At 40.8% G+C, this 13,153-nt stretch overlaps 1 protein-coding gene across 3 annotated transcripts in view; it reads left to right on the top strand.

The window, feature by feature from the left end:
* PRKN (parkin RBR E3 ubiquitin protein ligase) overlaps positions 1–13,153 on the top strand; it is a 1,220,657-nt gene that overhangs the window by 641,643 nt on the left and 565,861 nt on the right. For all 3 annotated transcript variants that reach the window (XM_075064091.1, XM_075064090.1, XM_075064093.1), the window contains one exon: positions 1,756–1,871. In XM_075064091.1, coding sequence (XP_074920192.1) covers positions 1,756–1,871 — 116 coding nt within the window. The remainder of the gene's footprint in view (positions 1–1,755; positions 1,872–13,153) is intronic.

Below are 13,153 nucleotides of genomic sequence, written 5' to 3'. Positions count from 1 at the left end.
AAGTGGCTCTAGGCAGCTGCCAGAGAGGCTTGGGGATACAATGAGAAAGCTCCTTAGCAACAGACTGAGAAGAGCCGCAGGGAGATAAAACTGGAGGGCGCAGCTCTAGGATAGACGCTTGCAAGCAGGTAAAGGTAGGAAGCAGCCTGGGGAACCAGCGAGGGATCACTAGAAACAGACTCTTGCTGCTTATTATAAGGGCTCTGGGCTGGAGCCCGGAGCAGGGAGCAGGCCTGGGGTCCCTACCAGGCACTCACAGGAAGGGCAATGTAAGCCTCAGGAGTAGAGGGGCAAGGACAGTTAAGCTCAGATCAGGACTGAAGGCCTGCTACATGGGCACTAAGCCTTTGGGTGTTTGGTTGGACTTTGCAGTTACCCTGGAAGTAGTGAGGCTCTAAGCCTCCTGGCAGGAGGGCTGAGTTGCAAGAAGGAACCAAATACTGAGTGGCCCAAGGAGCTGCCCCTGAGGGCAATGGACTAAAGGCAGCTGCTGTGCCATGACCACAAATGAGGGGGCACACCAGCCAGTAATGGATCCCTCTACGCTCAAGGTTACCAGATTTTTTTTTTTAGCTGTGTTCTCCCTCTCACCCCATGGGAGTTACATAACAGTGCTCCCTTGTGACTCCTATCCATCTGGGGCAGAAAGTGACTCACTGAGCAGTGTGGACAGCTCCCTCCTGGCACGGTGGCAGGACCTGGTTGGCACAATTTCCTGAGGAGCGCATGGCAGCATGTAGTGGACCGGGGCTCCTTCCTCTTCCCTCCTTACTGTCCAGAGCCTTTCATTCTCACAGGGTCCTGTGGGTTTAAAATAGGAAGGGCTGTGGCTGGCTGGGTGTTCAGGGCAGGGCATCAGTGGTGAGAACGTTTCCCCACTCCCTGACTGCTGCAGACTCCCTGTGTGCTCTCCCTGCAGCTGCCCTGCCTAGCCAGGTCACCTCACTGGCTGCAGCCTATGGCCCACCTGGCACATCCCTGATATCTCATTGTGGTTCTCTCCTCTCCCCCCCTGGGGATGAGCCCCATAAACCAGCATTCAACAGCTTGCCCACAATCTTCCTTTTTGGGAGAGGATGAAAGGGAACAACTCACACAACAGATGTCAGTCATGTTGCTTAATGGACTACTGGAAGGCACTCTAGTACAGGCTGATTAGGGTGATATAAGAAGCTATATGGAATAAAACTAGTATAGAATAATTTAACTTAAATGTAGTGGTTAATGTAAAATGTGTTCTTAGGGAGCTGGAACTTCTTGTTAGTGTCACTGGTAATACTATATTATATAGGCTTCCATCTTCACAGAAATAAGACCCGTCTTCTCTTATTTAGAGCCAGGAATTATAAATTCTATCTTTAGCTTTCATACGACAGTAACTTTTTTGTGATGAAAGAGCATTAATATGTTACAGTGTGTAGCATTGTGCATCATAATGCCCAGACCTCTGTGGTGTAATGTAATACTTTTCCTCTATGGATCCAGAAAATCATACTGTGGACCACTAATATTGAAACTCTGCAGTATGGGGGATATAGTCTTCATTGGGGTTTTTGTGCAAAGAACAAAATATTTGCCTAGCAAGGAGTTTTTGCCGGGAATTCATTCTAAATCATTTGTAATGAATACCTCCCTTTACTGCTGGCAGTGGTGATTTTTTTTCCTACTGTCTCAAATGTCAACTAGACTAAGATAAAGAGAAAACATGAGCTACAGGTATGTAATCTTCTCTTTATCTCTCCTTCAATATTTCAGGAGTTTTATTTTAAATGTGGAGCACACCCAACTTCTGACAGTGAAACATCTGTGGCTTTGAACCTCATTACAACAAACAGCCAGCATATCACATGTATAACATGCACAGATATTAGGTAAGTACTGTGTAAAGTATCACAGACACACAATTTCAGTGCTTCAGAGTACTTATTTTTGCAGAAGTGTTTCTTTTTCCTGTTTTTCTTTCCTGCATTTTTTACTACTTTTGTTAATGATAGACTATGCGTTAATTTTTTTCTAATTTTGTTCTTCTGTTTTGCCAACGTAAATAGGATCCACATTTTGTAGACACAGTTGAAATGCAGGTGCAGATCTAATTACTTGTGCCACTATCTTGTCCACTTCAAGCAGTTGTTTAAGGGCACAAGTGATCAGATGTGTACCCGTGATTCATTTTTAGAGCATAAAATTTTGGGCCAAATTTCTGAGTGCAAGAAATGTTCCTATAAAAAGGGAAACTGAGCCTTATGATAGACTCCTTCCCCTTTCTTTAATTGTTTAATATGGCTAAGCAAAATTTCTTTTGATGCAATATCTAACTTACAAACTGGCCACAGTTTGAGATATTCAATATCATAAATTAGAAAAACACTAACTATAAATATCTGGATTAAAAATCAGTTGCTTGTCAGTGATTTTAATACAAACAATCAAATGATTTATAACAAACTTTCCAGTAATTGATTTCAAGTGTCTGGTGCATCTGATTGAAAATGTGTTATATCTTATCCCTCAATTTTGTCTTTAATTGACTTTGTGATCTTAAAAAAAAAAAGTAATGTAATGTGCTTATTAGGGAAGCAAGGATGCTGGTACAATTACTTTCTGATTATTAAATTGAAGTGGCTTCCAAACAAAGCTAGTCATTAGATATCCTATTTTTTTTCTGCATATTTTCCCAGTGCATGTGCATCTGTTTATGAGAAATATTGGAGAGGCACCACATAACTGATAACACCATGCTATTCCGGTTATTATATCTCAACATTGAGTGGTCTGCAGCTTGCAAGTGTAGATATGTGCATGTTTTCAAAATATGCCAACCCAGGGTTCTTATAAGAGATCATGAAGGGGAGTTAAACTATCACCAAATAGTTTGTCTAGGACTAAAAAGGGTTTTCTATAAATGAATTCCTGGTTGAAGATAATGGGGTGTTCTTACCTCATCCCAAACACAGTGCTATATACTACATTAAGCTGTTTTTCCGTGCTTGCATGCTGCTTCATTGACAGAATCTGACTGATTGCTGATAATAGTTGACTGAAGAAAATGAGTATTACTGATAGGCTGAAAGAGAAGTGTGCTTTGAAAAGAATAGTATTGTGTCCATCACTTTACATATATTTCGGATTTATAACAGTGTCATCTGTCTCTTTTAAAATTCGTCTTGCATGCACTCTGTAGTTTATTACTTTAATAACTTGTCCCAGTGGTTAGCCACTAATGCCACTCCATAGGTAAGATTATGATTGTGAGCCCTACTCAATCTCCCCATAAAATCGACAGACAAAGGAATATCAACATCAAATTTGGCGGGTTAGTTGTAGGGTTCTGGTATAATTTTTCTATCAAATTTGAAGTGAGGGTTTCCTGAATTATGACACACTTAAAACACAGCTGTTCACTTGAGTTCACGGAAGTCCTCTAATGTCCTCTCCCCGCTTTGTAACAAAAATCCAAATGAAGGAAAGAGATAAAACTTTATTTACTGCAGTTGGCTAGTTGAGTTCTAGTGCCCAGGGCCAAAATTAGCTGATTAAATTGTAATTTTAAAATTATTAATATTACAAATTATAGTGTCAGAAAGGCATGTCTGCACCCACTGTTTTAAACAGAGCATCAAACAAGTGCTGGAGACCTAAGCTTTAAATGTTTTTAAAAAGTAAGTTTCTAGCCCTTTTCCCTGAAGATGTAGATCTCCAAATATGGACTGTTCACTAGAAGGGGTGAGGTGAGGAGGGGTAGAGTCTGGTTCAGTCAATGGAAAATGGAGAATTTTGGCACCCAAACTAGAATTATGCAGATAAACAGAAACCATCGACCAGAGCTAGAGCACAGCATGGAAGACATTGTTTATAGATAATTTTATTGAATATATCCATTTGACAAGGAATGACAGAGAGGGTATGCCTCCTCGCTATACTCCCCCCAGTTCCCGCTTAACTCCAGAATTTCTGTCCTGCTGCTCTCTTAAGGTGCTCGCTTGCTTTGGTTTTCAAACATTTGCAGGAGCAGTGATGGGAGTATTTGGGGAGAGTGCCAGCATACCAGTGGTCAGGGCAGGAGAGCAATAGGATGGGGAGAAGGGGAGCATGACGAGAGAGCACTCCACTCATTCTGAAGACCTGAGTGGGTTTGACATGGGACTGCTCACCCTCTGAAAACCTTAGTAGACTTGCTGGGAAACTTCACCTTTCACAGCCTTAATGGTCTCACAGAGATGCCTCACAAGCCTCACCACCCTTCAACCCTTTTCTCCCATTCACCTTATTATGCTTTGCAGATCATATTGTTTGAAACTTCCCGGAGGACATGCGAAGTCCTAGAGGGCTGGAGAAGGGCAAACATAGTACTTATAATTAAAAGGGGAACAAATAGAACCCAGGGAATTATAGACTAGTCAGCCTAGTTTGCTGTCAAAGTGGGAATCATATGTGGGGTGTCCCACAGGGTTCTGTCCTGGGTCCGGGGCTATTTAATATTTTCATAAATGACTTGGATAATGAAGTGAAGAGTATGCTTATAAAATTTGCAGATGATGCCAAGCCGGAGGGGGGATGGAGTTGCAAGTATTTTGGAATACAGGTTAGAATTCAAAATGACCATGACAAATTGGGGAGTTGGTCTGAAATGAACAAGATGAAAGTTAATAAAGACAAGTATACACGTAGGAAGGTAAAATCAAATACACAACTACAAAATGGGGAATAACTGGATGAGCAGCAGTATGTCATGAAAGGATTTGGGGTTTATAATGGATCACAAATAGAATATGGGCCAGCAACAGGATGCAGTTGCAAAAAAGGCAAATATTCTGGCGTGTGTTAACAGGAATGTCATATTTAAGAAATGGGAGGTAATTGTTCCTCTCTACATGGTGCTAGTGGGCCTCAGCTGAAGTACCGTGTCTAGTTTTGGGCACCACGCTTTAGAACTAATTAGAGAGAGTCCAGAGGAGAGCAACACACATGATAATATGTTTAGAAAACCTGATGTATGAAGAAGAGTTTAAAAAAAAATCATGGGCATGTTGAGTCTTCAGAAAAGCAGCCTGAAAAGAAGACCTAATAACAGTCTTCAAATATGTTAAGGCTTTTATAAAGAGAATGGTGATTAATTGTTCTCCATGTCCACTGAAGATAGGACAAGAAGTTTAATGGGCTTAATCTGCAATAAAGGAGATTTAGGTGCGATTAAAAAAATCATTCTAACTATATAGGTAGTTAAACACTGGAATAGGTTTCCCAGGGAAGTGGTTGAATCCCCATCATTGGAGCTTTTTAAGAACAGGTTAGACAAACCTCTATCAGGTACTATTGCGGAGAAGGATTTGGACCCAATCGGCTGGAAGGCATGGGATGCACTGTCCTAGGGATGGGGCTTCCATGGCCACCACTCCCAAGAGGAGGAGATGGGTGGTGGTGGTTGGGGACTCCCTCCTAAAGGGGATGAAGTCATCCATCTGTCAACCAGACCAGGAGACTCGAGAAGTGTGCTGCTTGCCTGGAGCTAGAATCCAGGATGTGACGGAGTGTTTGCCAAGACTGATCAAGGCCTCACACTGCTGCTACTCCTTATTTCTGCACATGGGCACCAGTGATACTGCCAAGAATGACCTTGAGCGGATCACTGCAGACTACATGGCTCTGAGAAGAAGGATAAAGGCATTTGAAGCACAAATCATGTTCTCATCCATCCTCTTGTTAAACGAAAAGGCCCAGATAGGGATCATCGAATTGTGGAGGTCAATGCTTGGTTATGCAGACGGTGTCAGAGAGAGGGCTTTGGATTCTTCGAGCATGGGATGTTGTTCTGGGAAGAAAGATTGCTAGGAAGAGCTGGGACCCACCTAACGAAGAGATGGAAGAGCATTTTTTCAGGCAGGCTTGCTAACCTAGTGAAGAGGGCTTTAAAGTAGGTTTGCCAGGGGATGGTGACCTAAGCCCAGAGGTAAGTGGGGAAGTGGGATATGGGGAGGAAACACAAAGAGGAGGGTACAAAATGGGAAGCCTCCTGATTCATACTGAGAAATTAGGCCAATTGGCTAGTTATCTTAGGTGCATGTACACGAACGCAAGAAGCCTGGGAAACAAGTAGGAAGAATTGGAAGTCCTGGCACAATCAAGGAACTATGATGTGATTGGAATAGCAGAAAATTGGTGGGGCAGTTCACATGACTGGAGCACTGTCATGGATGGGTATAAACTGTTCAAGAAGGACAGGTGTGGGAGGAAAGGTGGAGGAGTTGCATTGTATGTAAGAGAGCAGTATGATTGCTCAGAACTCCAGTATGTAACTGGAGAGAATCCTGTTGAGAGTCTTTGGTTAAGTTTAGATGCAAGAGCAACAAGGGCAATGTCGAGGTGGCCATGTACTGTAGACCCACCGTATCAGAAGGATGAGGTAGATGAGGCTTTCTTTGGAGAACTAACTGAAATTTCCAGATCACCAGCTCTGGTTCTAACGGGGGACTTCAATCACCCTGACATCTGCTGGGAGAGCAATACAGCAATGCACAGACAATCCAGGAAGTTTTTAGAGTGTGTTGGGGACAACTTCCTGGTACAAGTGCTCAAAAAACCAACCAGGGGCTGTGCTCCTCTTGACCTGCTGCTTACAACAGGAAAGAATTGTTAGGGGAACTAGAAGTGGGTGGGAACCTAGGCAGCAGTGACCATGAGATGGTTGAGTTCATGATCCTGACAAAAGGAAGAAAGGAGAGTAGCAAAATACCAGCTTGGCTTAACCATGCAATCTTCGATGAGCTTAAACTCAAAAAGGAAGCTTACAAGAAGTGGAAATTTGGACAGATGACTGGGGGGAGAGCATAAAAATATTGCTAGAGCAAGCAGAGGTGTAATTAGGAAGGCCAAGGCATGACTGGAGTTTGCAGGGATGTGAAGGGTAACAAGAAGGGTTTTACATGTATGTTAGCATCAAGAAGGAGGTCAGGGAAAGTGTGGGACCCTTACTGAATGGGGGAGGGAACCTAGTGTCTGATGATGTGGAAAAAGCTGAAGTACTCAATGTTTTTTTTTGCCTCAGTCTTCACAGACAAGATCAGTTCCCAGACTGCTGCACTGGTCAACACGGTATGGGGAGGAAGTGCGCAGAACAGGTTAAGGACTATTTAGAAAAGCTGTACATGCACAAGTCCATGGGTCCAGATGTAATGTATCCATGGGTGCTGAGAGAGTTGGCTGATGTGATTACAGAGCCATTGGCCATTATCTTTGAAAATTCTTGGCAACTGGGGGAGATCCCGGACGATTGGAAAAAGGAAAATATAGTGCCCATATTTTAAAAAGGGAAGAAAGAGAACCCAGGAAGCTACAAACCAGTCAGCCTCACTTCAGTCCCTGGCAAAATCGTGGAGCAGATCCTCAAGGAATCCATTTTGAAGCACTTGTAGGAGAGGAAGATGGTCAGGAACAGTCAGCATGGATTCACCAAGGGCAGGTCATCCCTGACCAACCCGATTGCCTTCTATGATGAGATAACTGGCTCTGTGGATATGGGGAAAGTGGTGGATGTGATATATCTTGAGTTCAGCAAAGCTTTTGATATGGTCTCCCACAGTATTCTTGCCAGCAAGTTAAAGAAGTATGGATTGGAAGAATGGACTATAAGGTGGGTAGAAAGCTGGCTAGATTGTCAGGCTCAACAGGTAGTTATCAACAGCTCGATGTCTAGTTGACAGCTGGTATCAAGCGGAGTGCCTCAGCAGTTGGTCCTGGGGCAGGCTTTGTTCAACAACTTTATTAACGATCTGGATGATGGGATCAGTTGCACCCTCAGCAAGTTCGCAGATGACACTAAGCTGGGGGGAGAGGTAGATACACTGGAGGGTTAGGGATAGGGTCCAGAGATTCCTAGACAAATTGGAGGATTGGGCCAAAATAAATCTGATGAGGTTCAACAAGGACAAGTGCTGAGTCCTGCACTTAGGAAGGAAGAATCCCATGCACTGCTACAGGCTGGGGACCAACCGGCTAAGCAGCAGTTCTGCAGAAAAGGACCTGGGGATTACAGTGGATGAGATACCCAGATGACCTTAACTCTGCTTCTATGAAGATCTGAAATAATGAAATGCTTAGAGTATCTTATCCACCCAGAATACTTTCATTTTGTCACTGATCACCAAGACAAGAAAAAATTACTTTCAAACATACTGTGGTTGTGTCAACTCTGCTTTTCTTTGTTGTCATTATACGCTTCACAGAAGAAAAGCTGTTTTTCAAATTGTTGGTTAAACTAATAGAATACTAAATATAATTGTGCCCCATTCTCTTCCTTAAGGAGTCAGTTCTGTGAGCTATGGAGGGCAGGCAGTTATCCAAGTACTATTAGACACAGAATTTGTATGTCAATAACAGATACATAAAACCATTTATAAATTCTATCTGAGGCACATTTTTGATGTTCCACTTGCAAGTTGCATAAGTACAGTACCTTCTCAAAATTTAAGATGTCTTGGTCTGTAGTCTGTGGATTCCTGAGACTTTAGAAAAACTCCACCCAAATTTAACACATTTTACAAAGGACTAAAGACAGGAAGATGGGAGGCAAGGATCAGTGGAGGGCAGAGGTAACTATGACCTTCCATACTTCCAAATATTTGGTGTTTTTTGTAAAACCTTCATTTCCTGAGTTCCTAATTCTTCCTTTTAACTCTAATGTTCCTTCGAAGGCTAATAAAAACATAAAATATTTATATATAGCTACAACCTTAATTTCACCTTAACTAAGATTTTTGGATGGGGATTTATTAATGACTTTTTGTAGTTGTCACTTGTCACTACATAGCTCAGGTCTGAGAATTGCTGACCAGTGAGCTCTACTTTCATGTTGTATTTTACCATTCTGTATAGTCAGTGTACCACATGCAGGGCACTTTAAGCCCCAAGAAGCTTGGCACAGATTGTGTATGCTACCTTAACTCAGCATGCAGTGCAAAGCTCATGAAAAAAAATCTTATTTAAAGCAGCAGTATACTCTGATATGCGGAAAAATACAAAGCAGAAGTAATGTTTAAACCCATTGCCAATTTTTAGTCTCAAGCTTGCATTAGGCACACTGTCTATTTGCCATGGGTTTATATCTGATACTCATATTTTCATGCAGCTCTGACCGACAGTGAAATACTTCAGAACCAAAACCTCTTTCAGAGTTATGCTAAATCCATAGGCAGTATTCCAGGTAGTGTTATATTTGTCAATGATTTCTGCTTATCTACAGCAGAGTGAAAGTGTGAGTTGGCAGTCTTTATGCATGCATTTTTTTTCCTGTGGTATTCAAGGTGATGGGCTGCTATTTTATTGTTTGAAGAAGCTCTTAATGGGTTGAGCAAACAGCAGAAACTTGAAACATGCACCGAAACTGGGGAATCCTTAAGGGAAAATCTGCTTTTGTCAACTGTTTCCAGTAGAAATAACATCAAAAGGGTTATGAGTACCCCGGGTAACTGTAAATCAGGCTCAGAAATAACAACAGTGTTAAGCAATATAAAAATAAAATGTACAGAGCAAAATTGCCTCACGTCATCTTTCACAAACTAGGTAGTGTACAATTCCTAAAGGCACCATTATTTTTAGCATTCTAAGAGATATGCAGGTATAAAAGATATATAGGACTTGCCATTATTTAGTACAAAGGAAGAATTCCCCAGAAGGAGAGGTATTTGCTGTTGCATTGATCAAAGTTTACATTTTTTATTTTACAAATAGTCATTTCATAATCCTGAAGATATATATTAAAAAGAGAGAAAAAAATGAAAAATAAAATTGTTCCCAGGTTAGGTTTTTGTCAGTAAGAAGGGAATTTTTTTTATGCACTCCTAATACTGGAGCCAGCGTGATTGCTTGACTTCACTAGTGGTGGTAGTTAGAATTGCAAGTACAAGATGTTCTTACCTTCACGGATAAATGGAAGGTAAACACCTTGTCATAATTCCTTGCAGTCAAATCATTTCAAATTGTGCTAGACTTCACAGGCAGGAAAGGATTGGAAAAGGTCAGTACTTGGATAGAAAGAACTCAGAGGAAAAGTGCTGTAGGAAGTACTGTTTGAGATAGAATTAGGTATCGCTCTTCTCCCTGAGTCAATAATGAACTAATGCTTCAGCATGATATTAGGGACACTCAGCTTGCTAATCCAACTCTGCTGGGGCTACATCTAGCATCCAAAATCTCTGAGGAGCTTTCAACTGGATACTTTGTTTAAAAAGGAAAAAATGCTGAAAAATTATTTCCCTCCTCTAACTTTTTGAATGTTTCCCTCCTCGATTACTTTGTTCTAAGGGCCAGGATTGAGAAATTCTGCATCACAAACAGGTTTAAGGTGCAATGTTTCACAAACCATCAGAGCTAGAAACATCTGCATTCTCTAAAGATACCAGCTGTGCAGGATTCTCACTCTTTGGGATCTTACCTGCATATCACAAGACTGTTGAAACTCCCCTGCAATAAGCATTTTCTTCACCCTTAATTACCATATTAGGGGAGTAGAATGTGACTCAGGCCCCTTACTGGCTGCAATATGCTACCCACTAAGGAATATAAGCACTGAGGTTCGATATCTCAGCATTGTTTGATAGAAAAGATCTTTTAGAGGTTTAAAGAAATTATTAATATTTTGTTTTTCTTTTTTTCTGTGGACAACCTGGCTTATAGAAATTTGTGCAGTATTAATAATAGGGGATGGATATATAGTCAAATACTACGTTGAAGCTTTTGAGACATGATGTATTTTTTCTAAAATACTTCTTGCAGAAAATTTGACAAAATGTACACGTGGTGGTTGTACTGAGAGAGACACTCAAGTCACAAAACTCCGATCCTCATCTGGATTCCAAATACCACACCGAATTCCAAAACATCCGGTTCAAAGATTTTGGCTCAACTGTTCTAAGCACAGGGGCCATTTGCAAAATTCAGATTCTCATATGGTCTATGTTTGGATTTCAAACACTTATAAAGTTAAGGAGATTTTGGCTTAAGGTTTTGGTTCAGGCTTGTTTTTGCTGTTATAAGAGCAGAGTTTCACTAGAGACCTTATATTCCCTGCTGAGATCAAAACACAGCCTGAATCCATTAAAAGAAGGTCACTTATGTTGTTTCAGGAAGCGCAGATAGTGTATTGTTCTATCCTTATAACCGTTGCTTTAGTTTCTCTTGAGGTACAGATTTCATTAGAGCCTAGAATTGCCACTAGAATTGGCATAAGCCTAGTGAGTTGTCAAATCTATATTTAGGTCTACATTTTTCAAGTATATTTTCACTCCTTGTGGCCTGTTTGGTTTCTGTGGTCAGTCTGTCTCAGAATTTGCATGTTAAATACTTTTGTGCTTATGTACCTTGAGAAGTTCAAAGGGGGTTAAAAAAATTGTATTAAGTATTAAATCTGCTTTTCCTAAGTACTGAGACCAAAAGCTACAAGTCTAACACTTTTGCTTTTAATGCTCCTCTTGAAATTAATGGGATTTCTTAAAAATCAATTTAAGTATAATAACAAATTCATCAAACATCAGACTCAGAACTGTTACTAATTGGGTTAGGCCTCCAAAATGTATTCAGTGAAAGCACAAAATAATACAGATTATTCAGCTGTAATGTTTGGGAACAGATATCTACAAAAATATAGAGAAAACATTTTATTGACATTGATACTTCGAAATGTGAACCATGTCCAATTTAATGCCAGTAAGTGACCTTCATTTCTCTGATAGCAGACTCCGTGGGTTTTGGAGGCAAGCAGCTGCATCAGCACGACTTCCTGAAGACGTTAGAAGTGCTTATGCGTGAAATTCAGCTGCCTTATCATTTCATCTCACTTTCACTGCTGGTATATAGTAGTACCTACTGGCAGAGACTGGTCAGCATTGCAATTCCTGCTGTTTTGCCTCTGAATCTTTTAAGATTAGCATTGCCCTTACATCTAGATGCTGTTCTGCTTAACATCCAGTCTCTTCTAACCTCTAGCAAAGCATTGTGAGAAAAAGCTACTGTAATGTTAGCTTGTAAATGTCCTTCATTGGCAGTGGTTAAGGTAAGCAGAGGGTGGGTGAGAGGGAGGAAGGAGCATAGGTCTTTCTCCTCTGTTGAAAGCAGAGGGAGACCTCCCCCTCCTCTTCCTGGTTCAAATGAACAGCAGTCCCCCATAACTCCCCCTTTGTCCTCACTTGGTGCAGTAAGAGACCCTTAAACTACTGCTCACTAGGCTGTACTTGACTTAGGGCATGGAGGAAGGAGGCTGGTAGGCGGCATTGTTTGCCACAGGTGTAAAAAGAAGCACCTTGAATTACTTGAGCTACATTTTTTTACTTTTTACTTTTGAAATCTGATTCAAAATAAAAAGAAAATCCACATACAAGTGTTGCAGATATACTGAGCAGCAGTCTCTGCAATTTGTTATAGCTATATTGATGCAAGATATACTGCTCTTCTCTCAAGCTGGATTTTTATCATTAGTTCCACATGAAGCCTGCAGAATGCAGAGTATATTGACAGTAATAAGTGGACTTCTAATTATATATGTATCTTAACAATTAAGCTTCTTCTCTGCAATTATTATTTCTGGCACAGATTTTAGAGAGAACTATTTTTGTATGCTCCTCTGCTTCTGTGTACTTCATAAAGTGTACTACATAACACAGAGAATTAATTAATAACATTTTCCAGGTGGGAGTGTATCTGTCTGAAAGTTGTCAGTTATCTGGATCTATCATATAAAAGATTTGGTGGTATAAAAGAACCCAAGATTGGAGTTAGGGGTGATCTCTTAAACTTTTGTGAGAATATCTATCAGCATGACTATATTCAAAGTATGATCAGTCATTGGTAGTTATTAGTCACTGTTATTTCATTTCATAAAGCAATGCAGATTTTTTTTTACAGAAATACTTATTTTAAACTGAGTCACTCTGCTTGTTATTTTTTATCATAATCTTTTACATTTTCAAGATTAGTAAGCCCCACAATTTGACCTGTGTTATTGTTCTAGACATTTGTAAGTGAATATAGTTATTTCACACGATCCATTGTCTACAGCCAAGCACTGAGGTACAACCGCATCTGCTCTAACCCCTCAGACAGAGACCAACACCTACAAAATCTCCACCAAGCATTCTCAAAACTACAATACCCGCACGAGGAAATT

This window comes from Chelonoidis abingdonii, chromosome 3 (genome assembly GCF_003597395.2).
Source record: "Chelonoidis abingdonii isolate Lonesome George chromosome 3, CheloAbing_2.0, whole genome shotgun sequence".
Taxonomy (NCBI): Eukaryota; Metazoa; Chordata; order Testudines; family Testudinidae; genus Chelonoidis; species Chelonoidis abingdonii.
The sequence above is the reverse complement of the archived record's forward strand: the minus strand, read 5'-3'. Positions and strand labels throughout refer to the sequence as shown.